Source organism: Erigeron canadensis, chromosome 5 (assembly GCF_010389155.1).
Source record: "Erigeron canadensis isolate Cc75 chromosome 5, C_canadensis_v1, whole genome shotgun sequence".
Lineage (NCBI taxonomy): Eukaryota > Viridiplantae > Streptophyta > Magnoliopsida > Asterales > Asteraceae > Erigeron > Erigeron canadensis.
This window is the reverse complement of record NC_057765.1, coordinates 24505794-24527416: the sequence shown is the minus strand read 5'-3', so window position 1 is coordinate 24527416 and position 21623 is coordinate 24505794. Positions and strand designations below refer to the sequence as shown.

Genomic DNA, 21623 nt, shown 5'->3' with positions numbered 1-21623 from the left:
ACCGCAAAAATATTTGTCTATATCATATAACAGTTCATATAAAATATATGGACGGATTGAGTTTTCAATGTACTTTTAATTTGAATAACTTTCCTCAACTATTATATAACACAAAAAAAGATATTTATGGTCAAAGTTGCAAGCAAAAGACTTGACAAGTTAAAATTGGACATTTAATATGGGACAGAAAGAGTATTTTGTATGACAATATAATATGAGCTTTCTATTTAAAGATTATAACTAATTATCTTACCATACAATGCATGGGTTTAATCTATGTTTAATCTAGTAATTTATAAGTAAAGATCCAAACATTACGATCATGTACGTGAATATATTTACACTAGTGCTTAGACCTGCGCGATGCGTTTGCAGTCGTAAGCAATTTTTCAAACTTTATTCTTTAAGTAATTAATAGAAACATAATTGTGTAAGCCAATAACATCATGCATAGGAAGGTAAATTTCAATGGCGTCGATTATAGATCCATGTGAACATAATATTACCATGGGAAAATGTTAGATGATGTTAACATCATAAATCTTAGATGATGTTGCTCTCACAAACTCACTTAAATCATTTTCTACACATGTCAAAAATCCCCCATGATTTTTATGGTTTATAAGAACAACATCATCTAACCAAAATAATGTTAACATTATCTAAGTTATCCCCTATTACCATATAACTAAACATAAAAAGCCACAAACTACATATCAAAGTGAAATTGTTGCAAGTATCAATTTTATTGCTTTGTATAATGTTGTGGTTTTTTAATTGCTACCAGTCTATCACTGTGAAGAGGTTGTATAAAATATGTGTTATGGGTATCGTATACCATGGTATCTTTATATTATAATAGGCTTGAAGCCCGTGTATTGCATGTTGGGAATGGCAACTGATTTCGAGGTAGAGGAGATACAAATGGTTGAAAGTTTGTGAAGGTGACATAGTAGTAATAGATATAATAAGATAAAGATAATATAAGAGGTATGTTGTCCCGGAATAACAAAATTGGAGAGTTTTATTAAGACAATTTATAATTCAATTACGATTAACAAAACAACCAAAATACCAATGTGTGTCATTATCGATTGCAAAAGTGTTTAATTACAACATGACTAATAAAAGCTTCATAATTTTTTTTTTAACATGCAACACATATTGCAGTTACACATCCTAGATCAAAACAACAATCCGTATAATAGTGGAGTTCAAAATAAAAGAATTATATGGTAACAGCTTTCCAGAGAATGTGTTTGGCTATCAAAAAAGTTGTGTTGTTCAAAACACAATCACAAAGAGCTAAGTAGACTTGAAAATAAGCTTAGTGACCTTAGATGCACTTGTGTTCATTTAACTAAAACTTGAATATTTTGTCTCACTGAGGTCGGGTTTGTTCCAGAAACGATTGCAGGTGTATACTATATGTAGGTGAGTATCATCATCAATTGCTTTGGTGTCTCACTTGATATGTGTGTGGTAAGGGTGTGACGCTCAAACTTCTTGAGGATGTATTGTGCAGTTTGGTGGTCCTGCAAATAAGATAAAACAAAATGAGGCAATAAGAAACGAACAATATCATAAATAGTCGAATGACATCTTACAATAGTCGTGTTGTATTTTGAGCATTATATTGTCGAATTTTTAACATCGACATGGTACTATCATTTCCATACCTTTTCCATTGACCCACATTAATCCAAAATACAAAAATATGCATCTCACCTCTACAAACATTAACCATCTTACTTACAACCATATAGTTCATATTAAGCCACCTGCCACCCCTTCACTTTACACAAAAGACTTACCATTAAACATACCCGAGTATAATGCAACTGAAGAGCACAACCTGCAATCCAAGAGAACAACCTACTTACCTACTGAATTAGAATTTAATGTTTGAATCGTGAAGACCATTTTTTTTACTCAATATGGTTGGTGCTGAAATTATTTATAATGACATTCATAAGCTGAAAACTTTACAACGAAGAGAAAAACATCTTACAGATTGGCACCACCACTAACTTTTTTCTAATCGACTATTCTTAACCATAGTCTTTGTACTAACTAAAAGCGTATCAAAATCTCAAATGCATTTGTCGCTTAAGTACTTCATGTTAGATCTACTTGCGAGATAGGGCTGAAACCTTCAAAAACTTCACAATTACAAACATTCCATAGTTGGATTTTCTACCCAACCCACCCATTTTGTATATACAGTGTAGTTTGACAGTTTGGGCAATATAAACAAAAAGAAAAATATGCTTGAGTACATACATTTCAATTTAAAAAGAATGAAGTAATGAACAAAAATTTTTGAAGTCCACTGCCCTATTGGTCTTTTTGTCCGCTTACATCTAATGGCACATCATTAGAAAAGTCACAGAATCAGGTAGAAATGGAGACCGACAAAAAAAAAAAAATATAAAAAATTTAATGAGTTAAATTGGGTGGTTTAAGAATTCAAATGAGTGATTTCAAGTTAATTTGGCCCATAAGAGTTTCATTCCTTTCATGAAATTTATTCAAAAAATAATACAGCAGCAAGCCTCACCTAATGTCAGGTTTCACCAAGGTTATCATTATAATCCTTTATTTATAGTCATCTCTTATGTACACAAAAAATCTCCGAGCAAGCTCACCCATCCCGTACCAAATACCGTCTAACAGACTAATGTTGCCACACTATATGACAAAGTTTTAGCATATAACTTACTCATGTGTGCCACAATTAATCATTTGTTCCACCCAAAAAAAAAAAAAAAGAATGGGCATCATTACTGATAATGACGGAAATTATTTAGATGGTTACCAAATCCTGGACTAAGTTACTTTAATAAATGTATAGAGTGCCGTTATAAGAAAAATACAAATAAGAGTATGGGGTATCAAGACAAACTCTCTTGAATGCCGTTATACAAAAAATACAAACTTTCATACTTAAACTCGACAAAACTGAGCATCCAAGAAATCCAAAATTCAAAAGCATTGACAGATCGTGACTCTTCTTAGTCCAATCCATTTGACCCGTCTACGTCTACCTCTACCTATCTGTTTCACCACCTCTAATCCTCTCTAATCCTGAATAACTTGGTGATTTATGCAACATATATAACGATAGAATTAAAAAAATAAAATAAAATAAAAAACTGACCATTCTAAAAACATGGATTTCACGATTCTTGGACCATAGACTCAATGTGTCGATGGTTTTGGGCTTTTGGTATAGAACGATCCTACCTCTGATAATGATAAGGAACCCTCTGTTGGCTCTGCTAAGATTATAATATGGCTTTGCATAAGCTTGGTTGCTACAAATCAGCTGCATGAAACAGTAGTTCTTAGCATATATTTTGCAATATTCATGCAACCCGGTTCTAACTTTTCAGCAGACTTTGGTCCGAGGTCAAGAGGACTAACGTAAAAAGGAGGGGATACTACATCCTTATACTCTTACAATATATTTTAGAAACAAAATGAGAATAATATTAACTCAACAAACTTACTCAAGCCTTTTAAGCAATTGAACTTACCTTCGCCCTAAAAAAGTGCTTTTTGTTAACATAAATGTGTACCAAGTCAGCAACAGCCTCGTGTAGACATTTCAATGAACACTCAAGGTTTCGGACCTCATCTCGCAACCTGAGAGACAAACATATATCAATATTATATACAGCAGAGGTATCCATTTGGGCAATACCTTTTTCTTCAATACTACAGCCCATGACCCGTATGAATTGACCAGTGACTCGTACCTGTTGAGCTGTGTCCCGTGAACGAAACCTGATTAATCCAACAATTTGCATATATGGTTTCAATAAACACTAAGCCATTAACTTATAAACAAACAACAGATAATTTATAACAGAAAGTTTGTACTTCCTGGCAAGCCGAGCAAGGCATAGGTGGTGATCAGGGTGGTTAGGTTGCAGTCGGAGAGTGAGGATGGATGTGTGGTGCAGTGATATGTGGCGGATATCCATACACAGGCACACAACTTCATACTCTCTTGCATCTTCTACCATCTTGTATTTTGGATCCTTCCCTCTTATATCGTAAATTCATTTTAGTCAAATTATATCAAAAGAGTAAATTGCCTCCATTTCGGAACTCCATACTCTCATTCTTTTTTCCCCATCCCATGAGACATGTTATAGATTCCCCATCCCTGTTCAAAAACGCAAATAACGTGTTAAAGGACTGCACCCTTATGCCAACAATTGTGTCACGTGACAACATTTAACAATTAATTTTTGATATGGGTTTGTTTCCACGCTAAATGGATTAAAAGAATAACTTGCTACTTTCATACCTGGTAAATTAAATGGGTTGAAGCCTTGAGAAATAAAAAATGACCCACTACGTATTTTCAATGCAACAAAGCTCCTAAATTATTTCTTCAAATAATCATATAACTTTTGAGATAACATGTTGCAATAATATCTGATAGGCTTCTTATTCATAAACAGAACCAGGTTTTGAAAATTAGTGCTAGGGGGCAATCCGACAGGCCTGGTCAAAATTTCCATCACTTAACCGAGTTACAACCAGATATGTGACTAAAAAGCTTTTTGCTTGAAGTAACCATCTGTTGATGCTCAAAGATTCTGAGTTCACAAAGAAAAAGTTCACACTTCGGCATGATCTCTGCAACATTTACTAATTCCTTAAACTATCGTGATGTGTAGTGTGTAGTGCAGAAAAATAAAGTAGAGGTTAATTTTGGACTAATTTACTTTAAAAATAGGTTGTTCCCCATTATAAGCAAATGTCATAGTGACTCTTTTGTCCACTTACAAGAGCCTAATCCAACTCGTACCAAAAAGTTAAAGCTTTCGAGTTTTGAACCAGACCGTATTGATGTTTACCCAACCCACTTGACTTTCCCATTTCACCACTTCTAGTAAGTGAAGATCCAGAATAAGTTTGTTTTCTCTATTAAACAAATGCAAAGGTGAAATTTACATGTGTGGTTAAAGCAAACCTGGATTAAATCTTTTAAGGCTATTCCTTGATAGTTGTAATTCTTTGCAAGGTATATAACCAATGATTGTGTACTTTTCAATAGCTCATCCCTGCAACACCAACAGAATTGCAAGTTTCAAGTAACACTTTTTGTTGTCAACTCTAGTTCCAGGTGCCCAACTACTAAAACTAACAACAGTCCTCGTATCTTCTTCTAGCATTGTCCTAGTCTTCTCCAAATTAGAAATCATATGCACAACAGTTAAATGAGAATGATGCAGATAAAAGACACAGGAATCAGAAATGTGTAGGATAGAAGTAAAGGGTCAATTTCTATTATAGGGAACGATCAAGACCAATGCTCAAAGTCCTGTTTTATAAGTGTATTTTATAACCAAATAAGGAACCAGGTTACCTGAGTATGTTATCATAAGTTATCACATAGGGACTTCTATGTTGATACGAAAGCTCGTTACATTTACATGCCATTAAGTAATGGAATGGCTTTTTAAAAAATCAAAGACAGATTCTCCTGAATTTCAAGGACCATAGGGAAGAATTCAAAGAAAACATAACAGGCAGGTTGGGTAAAGGGTCTGAATGTCCGATCGCAACAAAATATAAATTATCAGCAGGTGAAATATGATTTAAAAAAATGATGACAATGACAAACAAACCAATTTACTTGGTGGTACGCATCAATAATACACTTTAGCCTTCAATCCATATAATCTGGTACAAACCAGATTGACCGGCGCATAAAGTAATTGTGTCTAAACAGCCACCTTAAGTTCAAGTATGCATTAAGAAAGATTATATGGAAGTAAAGATATGGCCCTTCTTAACCCATGACACTGACCCACCAGCCCAGTTTTTAATTCATCATCCTATGTTTTTCGTTAAAATCAAGAATAGTTCAGGTGAAAATGTCGATACTTGCAAACATTGTCATTTAGACTGAAAAGTTGAAATACTTGATACATAATAAAACTTGAGTAGCATGAACATATAAACCTCTTCTGGGTTAAAGTACTGGTTCCATCAAAGAACACATAGCGAATACTTTGAGTTGTCTCTAATGCATCTTCTCCTTTGAACCATAATTTAATGAAAATTTTACGACAAAATGGAAACGAAAATATATTGATTTTTAATAAGCATACAAAGTCGGCAAAAAGTCATATTGGTAATTGGCTTTCCAGTTGAAGTAATCAACCAGTTTCATACACCAAAAGTTGGAAATGAAAGAGCACTTTTTAAGAAATTCAATAGATACCTCTTATGTGTACTGTACTACTCCAGTTTTTCAGATGACCACGTATGAGGTGTTGTGATACGGGTAGCTTCATGGTAGATTCTACACCTGCACTTGTTTATTGTAAAAGTTAAGTCACAATACCAAGCCTATGGGTAGAGACCGCATGTGATACACATTCGTTGAAACCGGAAAGATTATCTATCAGATTGTTACACAACAACATAATTGTTTCTTAAAACGTTTTTAGAGAACATGAATAATGGTGAACGGCCAGGTGGAAGAACGCATTGTTTACGTCATACACTGATAGTTTGATACACATAAGATGAAAGCATTACCAATGGAGATAAATGGATTATGTTCCTTAGAAGATTTCCATGTTCCTCGCGTCATCTCATTTTCACAGCATCCTATGATTTTTATGAAATTGTTAGATTTGGCCATCCACAATACCGTTCTTGATTTATACTTTAAAACATTATGCCAAATACATAAAAGGACTTACCATCTTTTGGGTTACTTACAGTGTCTTATTTAGCGACTCGGGTATTTATCAGTTTGCTTAAGGCAAATCAATCATCTTATTTAAAAACAATGTCGTAATACAATGGTTAAAGATCAAGAGTGTACCCCTTCAAGTCCGTGACATGAGGTGGGTCTTCGATTTGCTTATAAATTCTTGCACCGGTGATGAACATAACTTTCCTGCATTCCCACACTTGAATATTCGCCCGATCTGCCACTGCAAGTAATCAGAATGGAAGGCGTCAGATGATCATTGATGAATTTAGGGAGGGGATGATAGCAAAAATTTCTTAGTTATATATTAGAACTTGGCACAAAATGGAAGAGGTCAAATAGGCTAAATGGGTTGATGCTCGCCTAGCTCGTACTTGATGGCTTGATGCTTGTTACGTCTTAAATCAATTTATTTAGAAAAAAAGGTTAAGATGTATTGACGAAGAAAACTGGTCTTACAAAACTGGCGGCCAACGCTACCTATTTTGGCCATTAATAAATTTGGCAGTGCCACGCGAACCAACCCTGGACCCTTTATCTCACATGTCCATTATAAAAAATCCATCTCCCCCTCTTTTTATTCATCTTATGGTTCTTTTATTACCACACATGTTCATTGGATACGGGTGAGAGTGTTTCCACACTCAATTTGCTTTTGTAATTTGAACAAAACTAAGCTCACGGCATCCAAATTTTTGCCACTGTCATCCAAAACAGTTGCAAAGGTCAGCCCTTCCAAAACTGTCCCAATTGCACCAACTTCACCCATACCGTGTTGCCACCACCTTCCACATTTTCCTGAAATATACCCACAATCTATCTTAGTAATAACCAAAATGCAATACCGGGTTTAGAGTTTTAACTATATAGAAATAATTGCATCCATTGAAAACAAAAACACTATCAGGATACCATGTATGATAGTTTTTGGTAAACATATATCAAATTAGTGGATGGGGGTCATACATATATAAAAGAAATACGGACCGTAACACACAAAGCACTACTGCCTCATAAACGGAAAACACTTTCAATACAAATTAGTGTGTTTTGTCAAATCCCATATCTTCTTACTCTGATTTAACCTTCTGTTCCCAAATCCCAATATACACATATAGATTATATCCAAAATGGCCTGACTTTTCATAAGTATACATACCACAAATGAGATCATATAATAAGTTAAAAAGAAAAATTACCTCAAAAAGTTGCATAGTTGTGACCTTTAGGAAAACAACAATAAGAAAACAAACCTGTAAATAAATAAAATCCAGAAGTTAACTCCGAATTTTTGCTCCTTTTACGGTATCCTCTGAAAACCTCCTGCAGGATTATATAAACAAATAAAAGTCAAAACCAATTCGATGATAAGTTAACCAAAAGAAACACACATGTACACACTAAAAGAAAAAATTTAAAGGGGAAGCCAGGAGTCCAAGACCAAATGATTGTTTGAGGTAAATTCTTTATTATGAAAAAGAGAATGTTGAGGGATATGGAAATATCTTTTGTAACAGCTGCCTCTTTAGTTGCCAAACATTCATTAACACTCATCATTTAAAACATTCTTCCACTCCAAACGTGACTTCAACTACTTCAAAGTTTGTATTGTGTTATCTCACTCATAAGGCTTTATCATTGAGATGACTCCCAGAACCTCATATCACAATCCCTATTTCATTAAACAAAACAATTACTAATCAAATAATTATTACACCTATTACATTGATGCAAAGAAGCTTCATAGCAAAAAAGCACATCAAGAATTGAAATTTACCACTAAATTAAAATCAAACCACAGTAAAATCATAAATACCTTCATAAAATTTGGTTTTAGAATTGATTACATACATGCTTGATAAGATAGACCCACAAATTAACTGCAACTCCAAAATAAAGTAGATTAACCCAATAACCCAAGTGAAATCATAAATTCCGAGTAAATTATTTTAAACCCTAATCAATTCTTAATCCTACAACATTGAATTCATGCTTACAACTTTAGATATATATATATAAGATTCTCAACTGATTTTTATATAAAGCATAAAAATTTAGTAAACTTCTGACATGAAAAGTGAAGACCGTGAAGGCAAGACAAATCAAATAATTCTACATCTAATTTCTAGAGTTTGAAACGATTAACAATAACAAAGAACAGATTGATATGGCGATAATAGCAAAAGAAAAGTACCTTGAATCACTCAAATGCAATCCTAATTCGTTTTTAGTGCCGTTGATAATTCACAACTGAATCATGAAGATGGATTGTGTAGAAAAAAAAGAAAAAAGAATGAGAGGGGAAAAGAGGGACACGGAAATAATTCACAATACATATATATATATATATATATGAAAACATATCTCAAGTATCATCATCAACGTTCGTTTCATGAAAAAAAAAACAGCAAATAACTTTCACTCTAGCTATGAATGTTTCAATGTCAAGGCTGAAACAATACATATTACCATATGGACATGACTCTGCTTTTTCAGCAAGGACATTGTTATCTATCATGAGATGATTTTACATATAGCAGCCATCAATTCTCTTTACAAAATTTTGAAATACATTAAATAAATAAAAGAAGAAAAACTAACCTTGACATAGAAAAAACCCTACGACAATCGGTTGAATTATGATCAGTTAAATGGTTCATCTGCATTTTACACATCAAATCCAATTAAACTTTGGCCACATTCAAATTACAAAAACCCACTGAAAAGATCTCATCTAAGTTATTATTCACAAAAAACCAACATTAAACTGAAATTATAATTTAGTATGAAAGAAGAATAATATTAGTTTTCATAAAAAGCTAAAACAAATAAGACATATTTCAAAGCAATCGAACCATTTTGTGACGATTTACCATTGTCAAAGACCAGAAAGAACATGTCATCATCATCAAGTTCATCGTCATCAATTAAGCGGATAATTTCTCTTAATCCCTGAGTAAAATCAACATGTCATCACGAAAATCTCAATTAGAATAATTATAAAAATAATAATAACAAAACAATACCTTGGAATCATCCTTCTTGTCACTCAAATGCCAAAGAAAGACGAATTAGGTTTTTCATAATTTAGAAGAGACGAATTGTTAGAGAAAGAGAAATAGATGGAAGGTGAAGCGTGAAGCAGTTACGGGTAAAAATATATGGATGATGGGTTGTAGCCGAGAAGATTGAAGGCTCTGTTAACCGCTTTTCCTAAATAACTGAGTAACCGCCTTCTCAAATAACTAATCCGTAGACCGTGAATGGGGAAATATAAGAGGGATTTTTGAGGTTTCTTGTATTATAAAACATGCCACATAGGCAGTAACTATCTTTTTTTCAAGAGGGATTTATATAATGTAGGGATTCCTTACTTTAAACGACAAGTGTTTCTATATATTGATTATCAAATTTAACATAACAACAAAGTCAGGATGGCCGAGTGGTCTAAGGCGCCAGACTCAAGTTCTGGTCCTCTAACGAGGGCGTGGGTTCAAATCCCACTTCTGACAATATATTTTTTTTCTATCATATTATTTTTCATTTTTTGTTTCGTTAAAAATCAACATAAATCCCATTCATTTCAATCTAAACTTTAATCTGTGCTACTTCAAACATGGCGGCTGCTAGATCACTCTTCACCGGTTTTATCAGGTACAACCTTAAAAAAACACTCACTTTGTTTTTCTTTTCTTTTCATTATATTATATATCAAAATATCAATATTAATTTTCACTTTCTTGCAAACCCCAATATTTTTATTAATACTCGTATATATTTTTGGTTTTTCTAATTAATTATGTGTTTTAAATTGTTGGGTATTTCAGAAACCATAAGAAAACAAATGGGTTAGTACAAAGATTTACATCTTCAGTTGTTACGAAACCCGAAATGGGTCCGGAAGATGACCCGGATTATTCGGGTGGGAGTGATTTGAGGAGTAGGATTTTCAGGCTTAGATTACCCAAACGTAGTGCAACTAATGTGATTGAGAAATGGGTTAATGAAGGAAATCAGATTACGATACATGATCTTCGTCAGATTTCGAAAGAATTGAGGAAAGAACATCGGTTTAAACATGCTCTTGAGGTTTGACATTTGGCCTTACTTATGTGTATTTCTTATATAATTGTGTTGTTTTTAGTTTTATATGAACCTTATGTCATTGATTTTGTGATTTTTCTGAAAATGATGCTTGATTGTTTAAGGTCGAGTTCATAAGTTTTGTTGAGTTTTAGGAATTTCAATAGACCGATAAGTTAAACCCAGAAAGTAAGCTAAGGTAAACGTTCTTGAAACGTGCAATGTTAGTGAAAACATGGTTTTGTTGCTTAGATTTGCCGCATACTTTTTCGTTTGTTTTTTCTGGACAACGTAACTTTCTTTTTATCTTGTTCCTAATACGATGTGATTGATTTTGTGAGGGTTTTGGAGTGATGTTTGATTTTTTAAGGTCGAGTTCATAATCTGTGCTTATTGGATTTTAGGAATTTTAATGGACGGATAAGCCAAGGTAAATATTCTTGAAAAGGTGCAATGTTGGTAAAAATAGGGTCTATTGCTTAGAATAACTGCATACTTTGTCGTTTGTTTCTTCTGGATCATCGAACTTTCTTTTCATCTTCTTCATAATTAGGTCATTCAAGATGGTTATTTAACCTATTTCACGGTTTGTCTTTTTGAGACAAAATTTATCGTTTACATCATTAATTTGTATGTATCGCTTGTTGTAATATATAGAAGAGTATTTTTATGTGTAGACTGAACATTAAACCATAAAAGTCGTCATAAAAAGATGGTTTGTTGGTGTATGGTTTGTAGTTGGGTTAGATTGGTTGTGTTTGTAGTCCCATGTTTTATGGTTCCTGTGGTCGACATGAGATTTATATATCCAGTAGTCTCTTTTGGTGAATGACTGCATCGATATCTCTTTTGGAAAAGTTAAGGGTAATGTTTTGACTATTTTCCTTTAAACTTACTAACCAATCTATAGTCTTATACAACAAAGAAGCAGGTGAATTGTTTTGAAATTGTGTTAGGCTTTTTGTATGTATTATGTTACGTTGTAATGAATTTTTTTAGCAATGGAATACCATCAATTGGCATTGCCCATAGGTTCAGTTGCAAAGGTTGAATTACTGAAGCAAAATGCTGCAGTAACTTAATAGACAACACTTTGAGGTGTTCTTTATAATTGAAGGTTTTTTTATGCATACTACTTTTCTAACCCGCTATGATTTAATAGTTTTTGGATAATGATTGCATTTCAGTACACGTAGTTGTTGAAAAACATGATATTACTAATACAATAATGATGAAAGAATGTGTGCATTTTGCAGTTGTCCGAGTGGATGGTTTCACGTGGAGAGTTCGAATTATCTGACTCAGACTATGCATTCCGTATCGACTTAATGGCCAAAGTTTTTGGTATAGATGCTGCCGAACGCTATTTTGAAAGTCTACCTCTCAGTGCCAAAACAACTGAAACTTACACTGCTCTTCTTCATTGTTATGCCGCATCAAAATTAACAGATAAGGCAGAAGATCTCTATGAAAGGATGAAAGAGTCTAATATTCCATTGAGTGCAATGATATACAATGAGCTAATGACATTATATACGTCAGTTGGACTAGCGGAAAAGGTCTCTTTGGTTGTTGAAGAAATGAAAAAGCAGAATGTTTCTCCAGATATTTATACTTACAACCTGTTGATAAGTTCGTGTGCTTCAGCTTTACAGATTGATGACGTTAGAAACATTCTTGATGAAATGGCTGCTCGTGAGCTTGGCCCGAGTGAGAGTTGGGCAAGGTATGTGAATCTTGTAAAAATCTATCTTACATCAGGTCAACTAGTCGATTCAAAGGTTAACTCTGTTGTTGAAATTGAGAAGGGTATCACACAAAGAGAATGGATAACTTATGACTTTCTTATTATACTTCACTGTGCTTTGGGAAATAAGGATACACTTGATCGAATATGGAGATCCTTAAAAATGACTAACCAAAAAATGATCAGCAGAAACTATGCATGCATATTATCTGCATATTTGATGCTTGGCCATTTCAATAAGGTTGATGAAGTGATTAGTCAATGGAAGACATCTGCTACAACCGACTTTGACATGTCTGTATGTGATAGGCTTACAAATGCATTTGAAGAAGTTGGAATGAACGAAAAGGCTTCATCTTTCCGTGTGTTGCTCAGAGACATGTGACCCGCAACGAACTCAAGCCAAGTAAGCTTTTATCTGCTAAAAATGCTTACTGCACTCCTTAGTTATGTGTCTGCAATCTCTTTGGTAACCATATGAAAGTGCTCAATATTGATTACTTGTTAGAAGTGGCGTATTGGCATGGATTCCATGCATTCTTGGGAGTTTTGATCACAGAGATTAGTCATCCTGCAACATCCTTTCCTTTTTCTGTTTAAAAGGGAAATTATTTTCAAATATCCAATGGGTCGGTTTTATACCATCTACCTTATCTCAGGCGAGCCTTAATTGTATCCTTTAGTTTGTAAAACCAGTTAAATCATGGCATGTATGATGTATCATTATAGGCATATGAATAACTTTCCCTGCTATACCCCGACGCAAACGGATACATATACTGTTAGTCTGTCACACGTTACATGCCTTCATGTTCATGGTAGTTTAGTATCGTGTTCATCAAGAATTATTGAAAGTTGGGTTTAATAATTGTGTTTATTTGAAAGGTATCTTTCAACATGTCCAGGACTCCAGGTTTTCTAGTCACTTCATCAATGTTGTTTTCATGAGCATTGCCATCATCAACCCTTGTAGAATTAATTCATGACTTAATTGATGTTAACGTTGATATAATGGTGGTCCATATTAGGTGTCTTTATTCTTTATACGGACAAGAAATCACACGTTTCTCTCGCCTAAGAATTCGACCCACACCCTTGTAGATGGTATAAGTGTGAATTGTAAGTAAGAATATTATGTGAATCCAAAGTAACAATATAAGTGTGAATGGAACGTAACAATATATTCCAAGTCTCATTTTTATAGTCTTCTACTTAATCAGTGATGTTCAAAGTCAGGTATTTCTAAAGTTTAGTGTATCTGAAATTTTAAATAGTGGATATCGATATTCGAATACCTATCCTAAATTTCGGATATCCAAATTATCTGATAATTCTTTTTTTAATTAAAATTTGAAATTATAAAATATTCAAATATATATTTAAGTTGCATATAACTTTGATAATAATATTGTATATCTATAAGGGTTTTTGATGGTACAAAACTACGAACACAATTATCTGAAGAGGACAATTTAAGAAAACAAATAAGAATTTTCGATAATACATCCAACAAAATTTTGGCTAAAGGTTTATTAGATATCTCATCAAGATTATTGATACTTTGATCGTATTAACTGGAACGCTCCATCAGGTTCCATTTGTTGTCCAATAACTTTGCTTCAAATATCAAAACACGTAAATCATGTATACGCCACAAGTCAGATAGGGGTACAAGAATGGACATAAAGTTGTCACCGAAGATTTTCAGTTTTTTATTTTATTTGATTATTTTATAAACTGAGAACTATTCATATGAAAAAAGTGAAAAGACAATATTACCACAACTTCACTACATTATACTAAAATAATATAAATGATTAATTCTCATAACAAAATAGTCTAAAAATCTTCCTAACTATTGAATGATGACATATGAAAAAATCAAGAGTAAAGATTAGGAAAGATAATTATTGAATAATACATATCACCAGTTTTAGGAGGATTTAAGAAAATTTATCATTTTTCGTAAAATAACGCATGCTAAATACAAAGTAATTTTTGTAACGTTAGAGATGAAATATAAATTGTTAATATTCATATTAAATAACAAGCATAGTGCTCGTGCGTTCTGGCAGCTAAAAGATAAGGACAATATAAAAGGGAGGTGGTGGTGGAGATCGAGTGAGGCAATAGAGGATAATACAAGGTCGATGAGAGCGTGTAATGATTAGAGAAAATGAGGGAAATAAAGGTATATAAGGGTTTTATTTTTAAGTAAGGGTATTTTGCATAGGAAGAAAAAATATGTTTAATGTGGGTATAAGACCATTTGTAACGCTCGGTTAATAGCCTCGGTGATACATCACGTAGCAGGTGAACAGTTATCACATGCCAGTGAAATGGATAGGTGAAATTGTGCGTGTGATTCCATTCACCGGTCTCCTTTTCTTTTCTCTTCTTACTTTTAACTGATTTGTGGAGCCACGAACTACTTTCAAGTTATCAGAATAACTCACAGCCACAAGTTGATATCTTTATCATGTTATTTATATTTTAAATATATAGTGTAATTGTATTGTATTTTTAATTTAAAAAGGTAGGGACCAAATAATAGGTGAAGGAAAATGATTAATCAATCTAATTTATAAGGCTAAAAATCAACTTAAAACCTTAAGAATTTGATATGTGTACTCCACTAATTCTCTTTCCTAATCTCGCCCCTGATTTTTCCACATGTTATCATGTTACTATTAGTCATATGTTTAGGCATATCAATTAGGTAGATTTATCATTATCCATAGGTGAATGGTTAAGGAGAAAAATAGAAGGTGAAAGAGGTGAGAGGTGAGAAGGTGATACTGATGTGGCAGGAAAAAGTGTAAGTCAAAGGGTGAACGGTTACGAATGGTTTAAGGGGTATTATGGGAATACTGAAAAAAATTGTTAATTTCTAAAGTTAAAAAAGTCAATACGCTTTATAAAGGAGTATAGATATTTTATAATGTGACAGGGATGCCCCTAGCTAGCATTGTAAATAACATAACTCTTTTCCTTTACACGACTATCACGTATACTAATTGTCATTTCTTGTAATATTAATATATTATAACCATGCCAATAATGGTCAGTTTAATTTGTCGGAGACACTTTCGGTTTTACTTAAAGTCTTGAGTTCGATCCTTGGGATAACAAGCCTTGAGGTTTTTCACTCCGAACACTTCTAACGGTCCATGATCAACATCTTGTTATTTAAAGTACATGCAAGGCTTCATCAATATACAATAAGGTTTTCCTGATGTCATAATACGACTGAATGTTTGGAAAAAAATTATAACCTTGTGTCCCTAAGTGAGGCTATCTCCAATGGTTAAAACATATCAATGTGTTGGTTGTTGGGCAAACTGAAGCCCAGTGTGTTAGCGTTGTACCTTCGGTTTGCAACACAATTTGTTTTCTCATTATGCATATGGGCAAATTAAGACCAAACAAAAAATGGGTCATCCTTTTTTCAAAAATATAGTGGTTCAGTGTACTTAATAATTTAACAAATATGATTATGTGACATGGATAAATTAAGTTCCAATGTGTTGGTTTAGAGGTAAAATAAGTTCAGTTTATTGATTTAGTGTGTTAAAACAGTTTGCTGACGTATTACTGAGGTGGTCGGTGCGCTCAGCAAAATGAATGTACCATTTGAGATGGCATGAACATTTTGGTCTCATTCTATATCCTTATTACTATTTCGTGTTACACACTATCACACGACCCTCAAAACGCCGCTAGATGCAACCACAACCATAACCATAAGAAAATTGTTTGACGAGTTGATAACATACATAGAAGATGTAAAAGGTGGAGTGATAATACAATCTTTTTAAATATGTATTTGCTAAAAAAAATGAAAGGTCCAACTTGCATTATAAAGAACTAGTGTTATACCTGGCCGTTGGTCAGGGATAACCATCGGACATATACTTTAATGCGGGTCATAATTTTAATATGTCAACCGTTACTGTAAGACAAAGAAAACTTAGGGGACGTTTAGTTCGCGGAATTCTCAGGAATTCATAGGAATTGAAATTTGAATTTCATACTTTACCATGTTTGGTTGGAAGAGTTGATGGAATTGGAATTGCAAACTTTCTCTCAAATTCTTTGAATCATGGAATTCAAGATTCCATCACAAAATGAATGGAATAAACATTCCAAATGTTTACAAATTTACCAAAATGCCTTTAAATAACATATATTATTACTTATGTTATGTTATTATTATATTATTTATATTATTAATCTTTTTATATATTTATATTGTTATTTTTTTTATATATTTATAAAAATATTATATAAAACTAATAAATAAGAATAATACAATATAATACTTCATTTTTCATGCATTTTCTTTTCCAAAAAAGTGTCTATGTATTTGTAAAGTATAGGAAATAAAAAAAGTTTGCTTAGGTAAAACCGGTTTAGTGGTTTTAGAAACGGTGGAAACAGATGTCATTCTCTCTGTATTGAACTTTGTCCACTATTAAGTTTTCTTGAAGTTTTTTTTTTTTTTTTGGGAACAGCAAAGAAGTTTTCTTGAAGTTTAGTTTAGTTTAGTTCAGTTTTTTTTTTTTGGAACAGCAAAGAAGTTTTCTTGAAGTTCTATATTACAAGTATCTTTTATTCCACTTTCCCTTTCATGTTTAGCTACATTCACCTTCACATATTTTTCACAACATCTCTCACTCTTCACCTCCATCAAGACCCACCTCAACCATCGTTTCCAACTATTGATTTTTATTCAGCTTTTTCCTTCAATGATTAAAGTCGGCGGTTTATCGTGACTGTTGTTGTGCATCACTGCTAGAGGGTGGATGCACAAACCGATGATGCTGACAGCAAGCAAGAATGTTATTCGGCCGACAACGGTTTTAACGGCAAGAATGACGTCTTAAATGCGGCTTTAAAGGTTGTCGGCGGTGGTGTTTGGTCACCGATGCTATAGATCCGGGACAGATGGGTGGGATTTCTTTTTGTTTTTAAGAAAGGCAGGCGGTTTATAGGTTGTTGGCGATGGTGTTTTCTCATTAGTGTTATAGATCCGGATGAGGTGGTGACCGAAGATGGTTGTTCCTCAAGGTGAAAAGAGACCAGGGGTTGTTCCTGTTAATTGTTAGCGGTTGGGTTGTTGTTCTCGGTGATTGTCAACGGTGGTGAAAGGAGACCGGTAGTAGTTACTGGCGTTAGTTGTACATTTCGGAGATTGTTTCCTGATAATTGCTACCTATGGTGGTTGTTCTCGGATTGTTAACTGCGATGAAAGGAGATCGGTGGTGGTTACCGACTGTGGTTTAAAAGAGATTAATTGGTTTTATGCTTATTTTTATTTATATTTATATGTATATATAATATATGCCGTGGCGGATTTAGAAATTCGTAGTTGGGTATGCACTTTTCAGTAAAAAAATTTTTTTTCCAGGTATCTCGCTTTGGATTTTAGTAGGGTTCGGACCGAACAAACATGAATGGGATTCGTATTCATTAGTATAATACAACGAATCGTTCATGAACAAAGAACAAAATATGTAACCACATATATATTCGTTCACTCGTGTTTACCTTACAAATCATATTGCATTTGTTCACACTTTTAAGTGAGTGTGAACAAATTAAAAATTTTGTCACGTTTTTTAGTGTGTAAAAATATATTGAATTAAAAGTGTGTGGAAATTTCTTCACACTAAAGTGCGTATATATAAAAGTTCACATTTTTTAGTGTGAACTTTCATAGTTATTTTGTCACACCTCATTTGTTCACGTACATTAAAATCTTCACACTAAAAAGCGTGACAAAATTTTTAATTTATTTACACTCACTTAAAAGTGTAAACAAATACAATACTGTTTATAGTGTTATGAACTAGTGCAAATGTAAATAAATACAAATGAACAAGTTAACTACTTTATAGCAAAACAATTTGTGTTGTAAAGTAAATATTATATAATAAATATTATATAATATCCAAATGTTTTAAATAAAAGTTATAAATGAAAAATTCATAAACAATTTTTAAAATAGAAAGTCTAAATATCATACAAAATAAATTATTAACAAAAGGTTCTGAATATGAACGATTGACTATAAGTTTACTAATAAAAGTTTATACGATTGACTATAAGTTTACTAATAAAAGTTTATAAGCAAGTGCAAATGTTAAACCTTAATATGTCGTAAAAATGAATATCAATGTGTTGCCTAAAATTTAATAACAAAGGTTTAGTAACACAACTAATTAAATAAAAGGAGATAATTACACCACGTCTTATCTCAAAATAATTATAAGATCAAGGGGTAATATTATATATTTTGAAACTCATATATTTAATTTGAAAAACCTTTTATTAGTTTAAGGGTTAAAATGAAAAATTAATAACGAATAGTAAATGTGTCTTCTTCTTCATTTTTAATTACATGTTGTGCCGTCACATGCAACTTTACAAATTCTTCATTTTCACCATAATGGTTGTTTCCCCCTTTCATTTCAATTGGTTCTAAAAGATAGAGTATACACACATTTTTTATAAGGTATGCATTAATGTATACTTATTTAAAAAATCTAAAAAAGTCATATTATTACACTATCAATTTTTTCTATAGGGTATGCAAGTGCGTACCCTATGTGATACATAGATCCGCCCCTATATATATGTATGTGTAATCATGTACGCAATTTAGAATCTCCTTTTAACCCAAGTCAACCAAAAGTCAACAATCAGTTCGACTGGTTCACTGGTTCGACCGTAGATTCCCGGTTCGAGTGCATAACCGTTTTTACATCAGAACCGGACCGTTATACTCACCAATTCCCGGCCCGACCGGTCCAGTCGGCCGGTCCAGTCTGGTCGTAAAAACATTGCAGAAAAATTATAAGTTATACGATATCTAGAAAAATTAAGTAGCCTAAATCTATCCCTTGGATTTAACAACATTTTATACACATTTCAAAATTGCGTAACAAAAAGTGTATAGAATTAACTAATTATCGTAGTGAAAGATTTTTAAAATGAAAAACTATTTTCAAATTTAACATGTATATATATGAATTATGTATGACCTATGCTGATTTTGGCGGACCGTGTCGGTCGAAATGGAAGGATTTGAAGCATAAGGTGTTGGGTTTTTGTGGTATCTACAATGTTGAGAAAAGTAAGATGTTGAGTGGCCAAAATGACGAGGATGTGTTTAAGGCGGTCGTGTCATTGTATATGCGGAAATACAATAACAAGTCCGGGTTTCCGCATGTAGAGGCGTGGCAAGTTTTGAGGAATGGGCCGAAATGGTCGAAGATTCTTACTTTGGAAGGGATTTGTGAGGAGTCGGGTAGCAAAAGGGCAAGAACAGAAGGGTCAAATGTCAATGTACATTCATCCGAGGAGGCATCGGTCCATATTGACTTGAATGAGGACCAGTTGGAGCAAGAAGAGGAGGTGGGAACGACATGGATGCACCAGTACATGCTGCTAGACCCGTGCCGCTCCGCCGTAAATCTAAAGGTAAGCAGGCTACTACTTCCGCTTCCACTACATCTGAGGAGTTCTTGAAGATGGTCGCGGAGTTGAAATGCGACAATGAGGATAAAAAACGAGCTTGGGATGAGAAGATGCAGATGCAAAAGGCGATGATGGATAGCTATATGGAGGCGGAGGAGGCTAGGAAGAAACGGGAGGAGGAGATGACACGGATGGTCCAAAGTCAGCAGCGACAGAATGATATGGACTTCGTGATCAGGCCACACGATCACCTCAGCGGACCGATGTTGGAGATGGTTTTGGCGCAGAAACGCGCCCTTTGTGAGCAGTACGGATGACAGACGCCTTAGTTGTATGTTAATGTTGATTAAGTTGTGTGTTTTACTTGTTTTTGCGTGTTTGAATAAGATTATATGTTTTATTTGTGTTTTTAAGTTGTATTTTTAAATTATTAAATAAAATGTTTTAGTTATTATTTAAAATAAAAAATAGAAATTAAATTAAATAGAAAAGGGTGGGGAGGGGAATGGAGGGGTGGTGAGGCAATCCTAACATTAGGGGAGAGGAGGTTAGGAGAAGGAAAATCGAGGAGGGGAGGGGAAGGGTGGCGAGACACTCCCCACCCTTAGTCATTCAAGCTATTGTTAGTTCAAAATACAAAATCTGGTAATTTCAATAATAAATGTTGTTATCAATTCCCCTAAATAGAATATTGCAAAATTGTGCAATATCACACGGACATGCATTTTCCAATTCGGAAATAAATTAAAACTAGAACAATACTCGTGCGGAACTCGGGTTCCACTCAAATCTCAAGTATTTCACATTTTTTGTTATTTGGTCTTTCTTATCCTTTTTGGTTAAATCTTTTCTTTTTTAACTTTCATCAAAGATGGTTCATTTGCACCTGTGTCTTCTGTTTATTGACTTCGATTACAATCTTATTCATCCTAACTTTACTTACTACTTAAATCACAATTTTTATCTCTAAATTCTGTTTGATATAGATATAATCGTGGCTACATATATTTTATGGGGTTTATGCGGTTTTATTATTCAAAGAGTTTTATGACTACCGCATTTGGCAAATAAAGTGAGAAAAATCTTCCACTCTACTTAATTTGAAAACGAAGGTACATTAATTAGTTGTGCATCGTAAGAATTTCAAATCTTTATTTTTATTTATATAAAGTAGCGGCAGAACTTGACAAATATTATAAGGGGGTAAAAAAAAACTTTTTGTACGTATAACTTATCTTTATATTTGATATTTTATTTTATTTGTGCGGGTAAAAACACATTAAAAGATATCTTTTACTCTAAAATGTTACGAGTATATAATTGCTAAATATTATTCAAAATTTTGAAAGGACCATAACTCCTTTGGTCCTTAATATTCTGTCACTCTAATAAAAGAGAATTGGCCTAATACCTTATTAGTCAATCATAACTCCCTAATTCTTAAAATTGAACATTAATTATGTCATTATTGATCTAATTATTATAGAATAAATTTTTTACTAATTAATCATTATCCAAATATATTAATATATTAGTAATTATATTAATATATTATATAAAAAA

General features: G+C 33.2%; 2 protein-coding genes, 1 long non-coding RNA gene and 1 other non-coding gene across 7 annotated transcripts; 3 read left to right on the top strand and 1 right to left on the bottom strand.

Annotated features, from left to right (window-relative positions):
* Window positions 1-1125: 1125 nt before the first annotated feature.
* On the bottom strand, window positions 1126-9975 carry LOC122600846. The gene is made up of 15 exons (XR_006324101.1): window positions 9775-9975; window positions 9622-9700; window positions 9350-9408; window positions 8943-8998; window positions 8002-8420; window positions 7353-7546; window positions 6860-6971; window positions 6568-6639; window positions 6248-6334; window positions 4991-5201; window positions 3886-4174; window positions 3762-3789; window positions 3540-3648; window positions 1815-3328; window positions 1126-1535 (listed from the first exon to the last, which is right to left on the bottom strand). It is a non-coding gene; the product is annotated as an uncharacterized LOC122600846 (long non-coding RNA).
* Window positions 9976-10176: 201 nt separating this feature from the next.
* On the top strand, window positions 10177-10260 carry TRNAL-CAA. Its single transcript has one exon. It is a non-coding gene; the product is annotated as a tRNA-Leu (tRNA).
* Window positions 10261-10347: 87 nt separating this feature from the next.
* On the top strand, window positions 10348-14669 carry LOC122599499 (pentatricopeptide repeat-containing protein At5g09450, mitochondrial). 4 transcript variants are annotated; one of them, XM_043772025.1, is made up of 4 exons: window positions 10348-10402; window positions 10576-10837; window positions 12088-12984; window positions 14654-14669. In XM_043772025.1, exons 1-3 carry the CDS (start codon window positions 10365-10367, stop codon window positions 12961-12963), a joined length of 1176 nt encoding a protein of 391 aa, XP_043627960.1. In that variant the 5' UTR covers window positions 10348-10364; the 3' UTR covers window positions 12964-12984; window positions 14654-14669. The 4 variants fall into 4 exon arrangements, with proteins under 4 accessions (XP_043627960.1, XP_043627961.1, XP_043627958.1 ...); XM_043772026.1 differs by lacking the exon at window positions 14654-14669 and having other exon boundaries at window positions 12088-12175; window positions 12281-13476; XM_043772023.1 differs by lacking the exon at window positions 14654-14669 and adding an exon at window positions 13087-13476.
* Window positions 14670-19619: 4950 nt separating this feature from the next.
* LOC122601384 lies at window positions 19620-20377 on the top strand. The gene is made up of 2 exons (XM_043774148.1): window positions 19620-20063; window positions 20114-20377. The coding sequence occupies exons 1-2, from the start codon at window positions 19620-19622 to the stop codon at window positions 20375-20377; spliced, it is 708 nt and encodes a 235-aa protein (XP_043630083.1).
* The last annotated feature ends 1246 nt before the right edge of the window (window positions 20378-21623 follow it).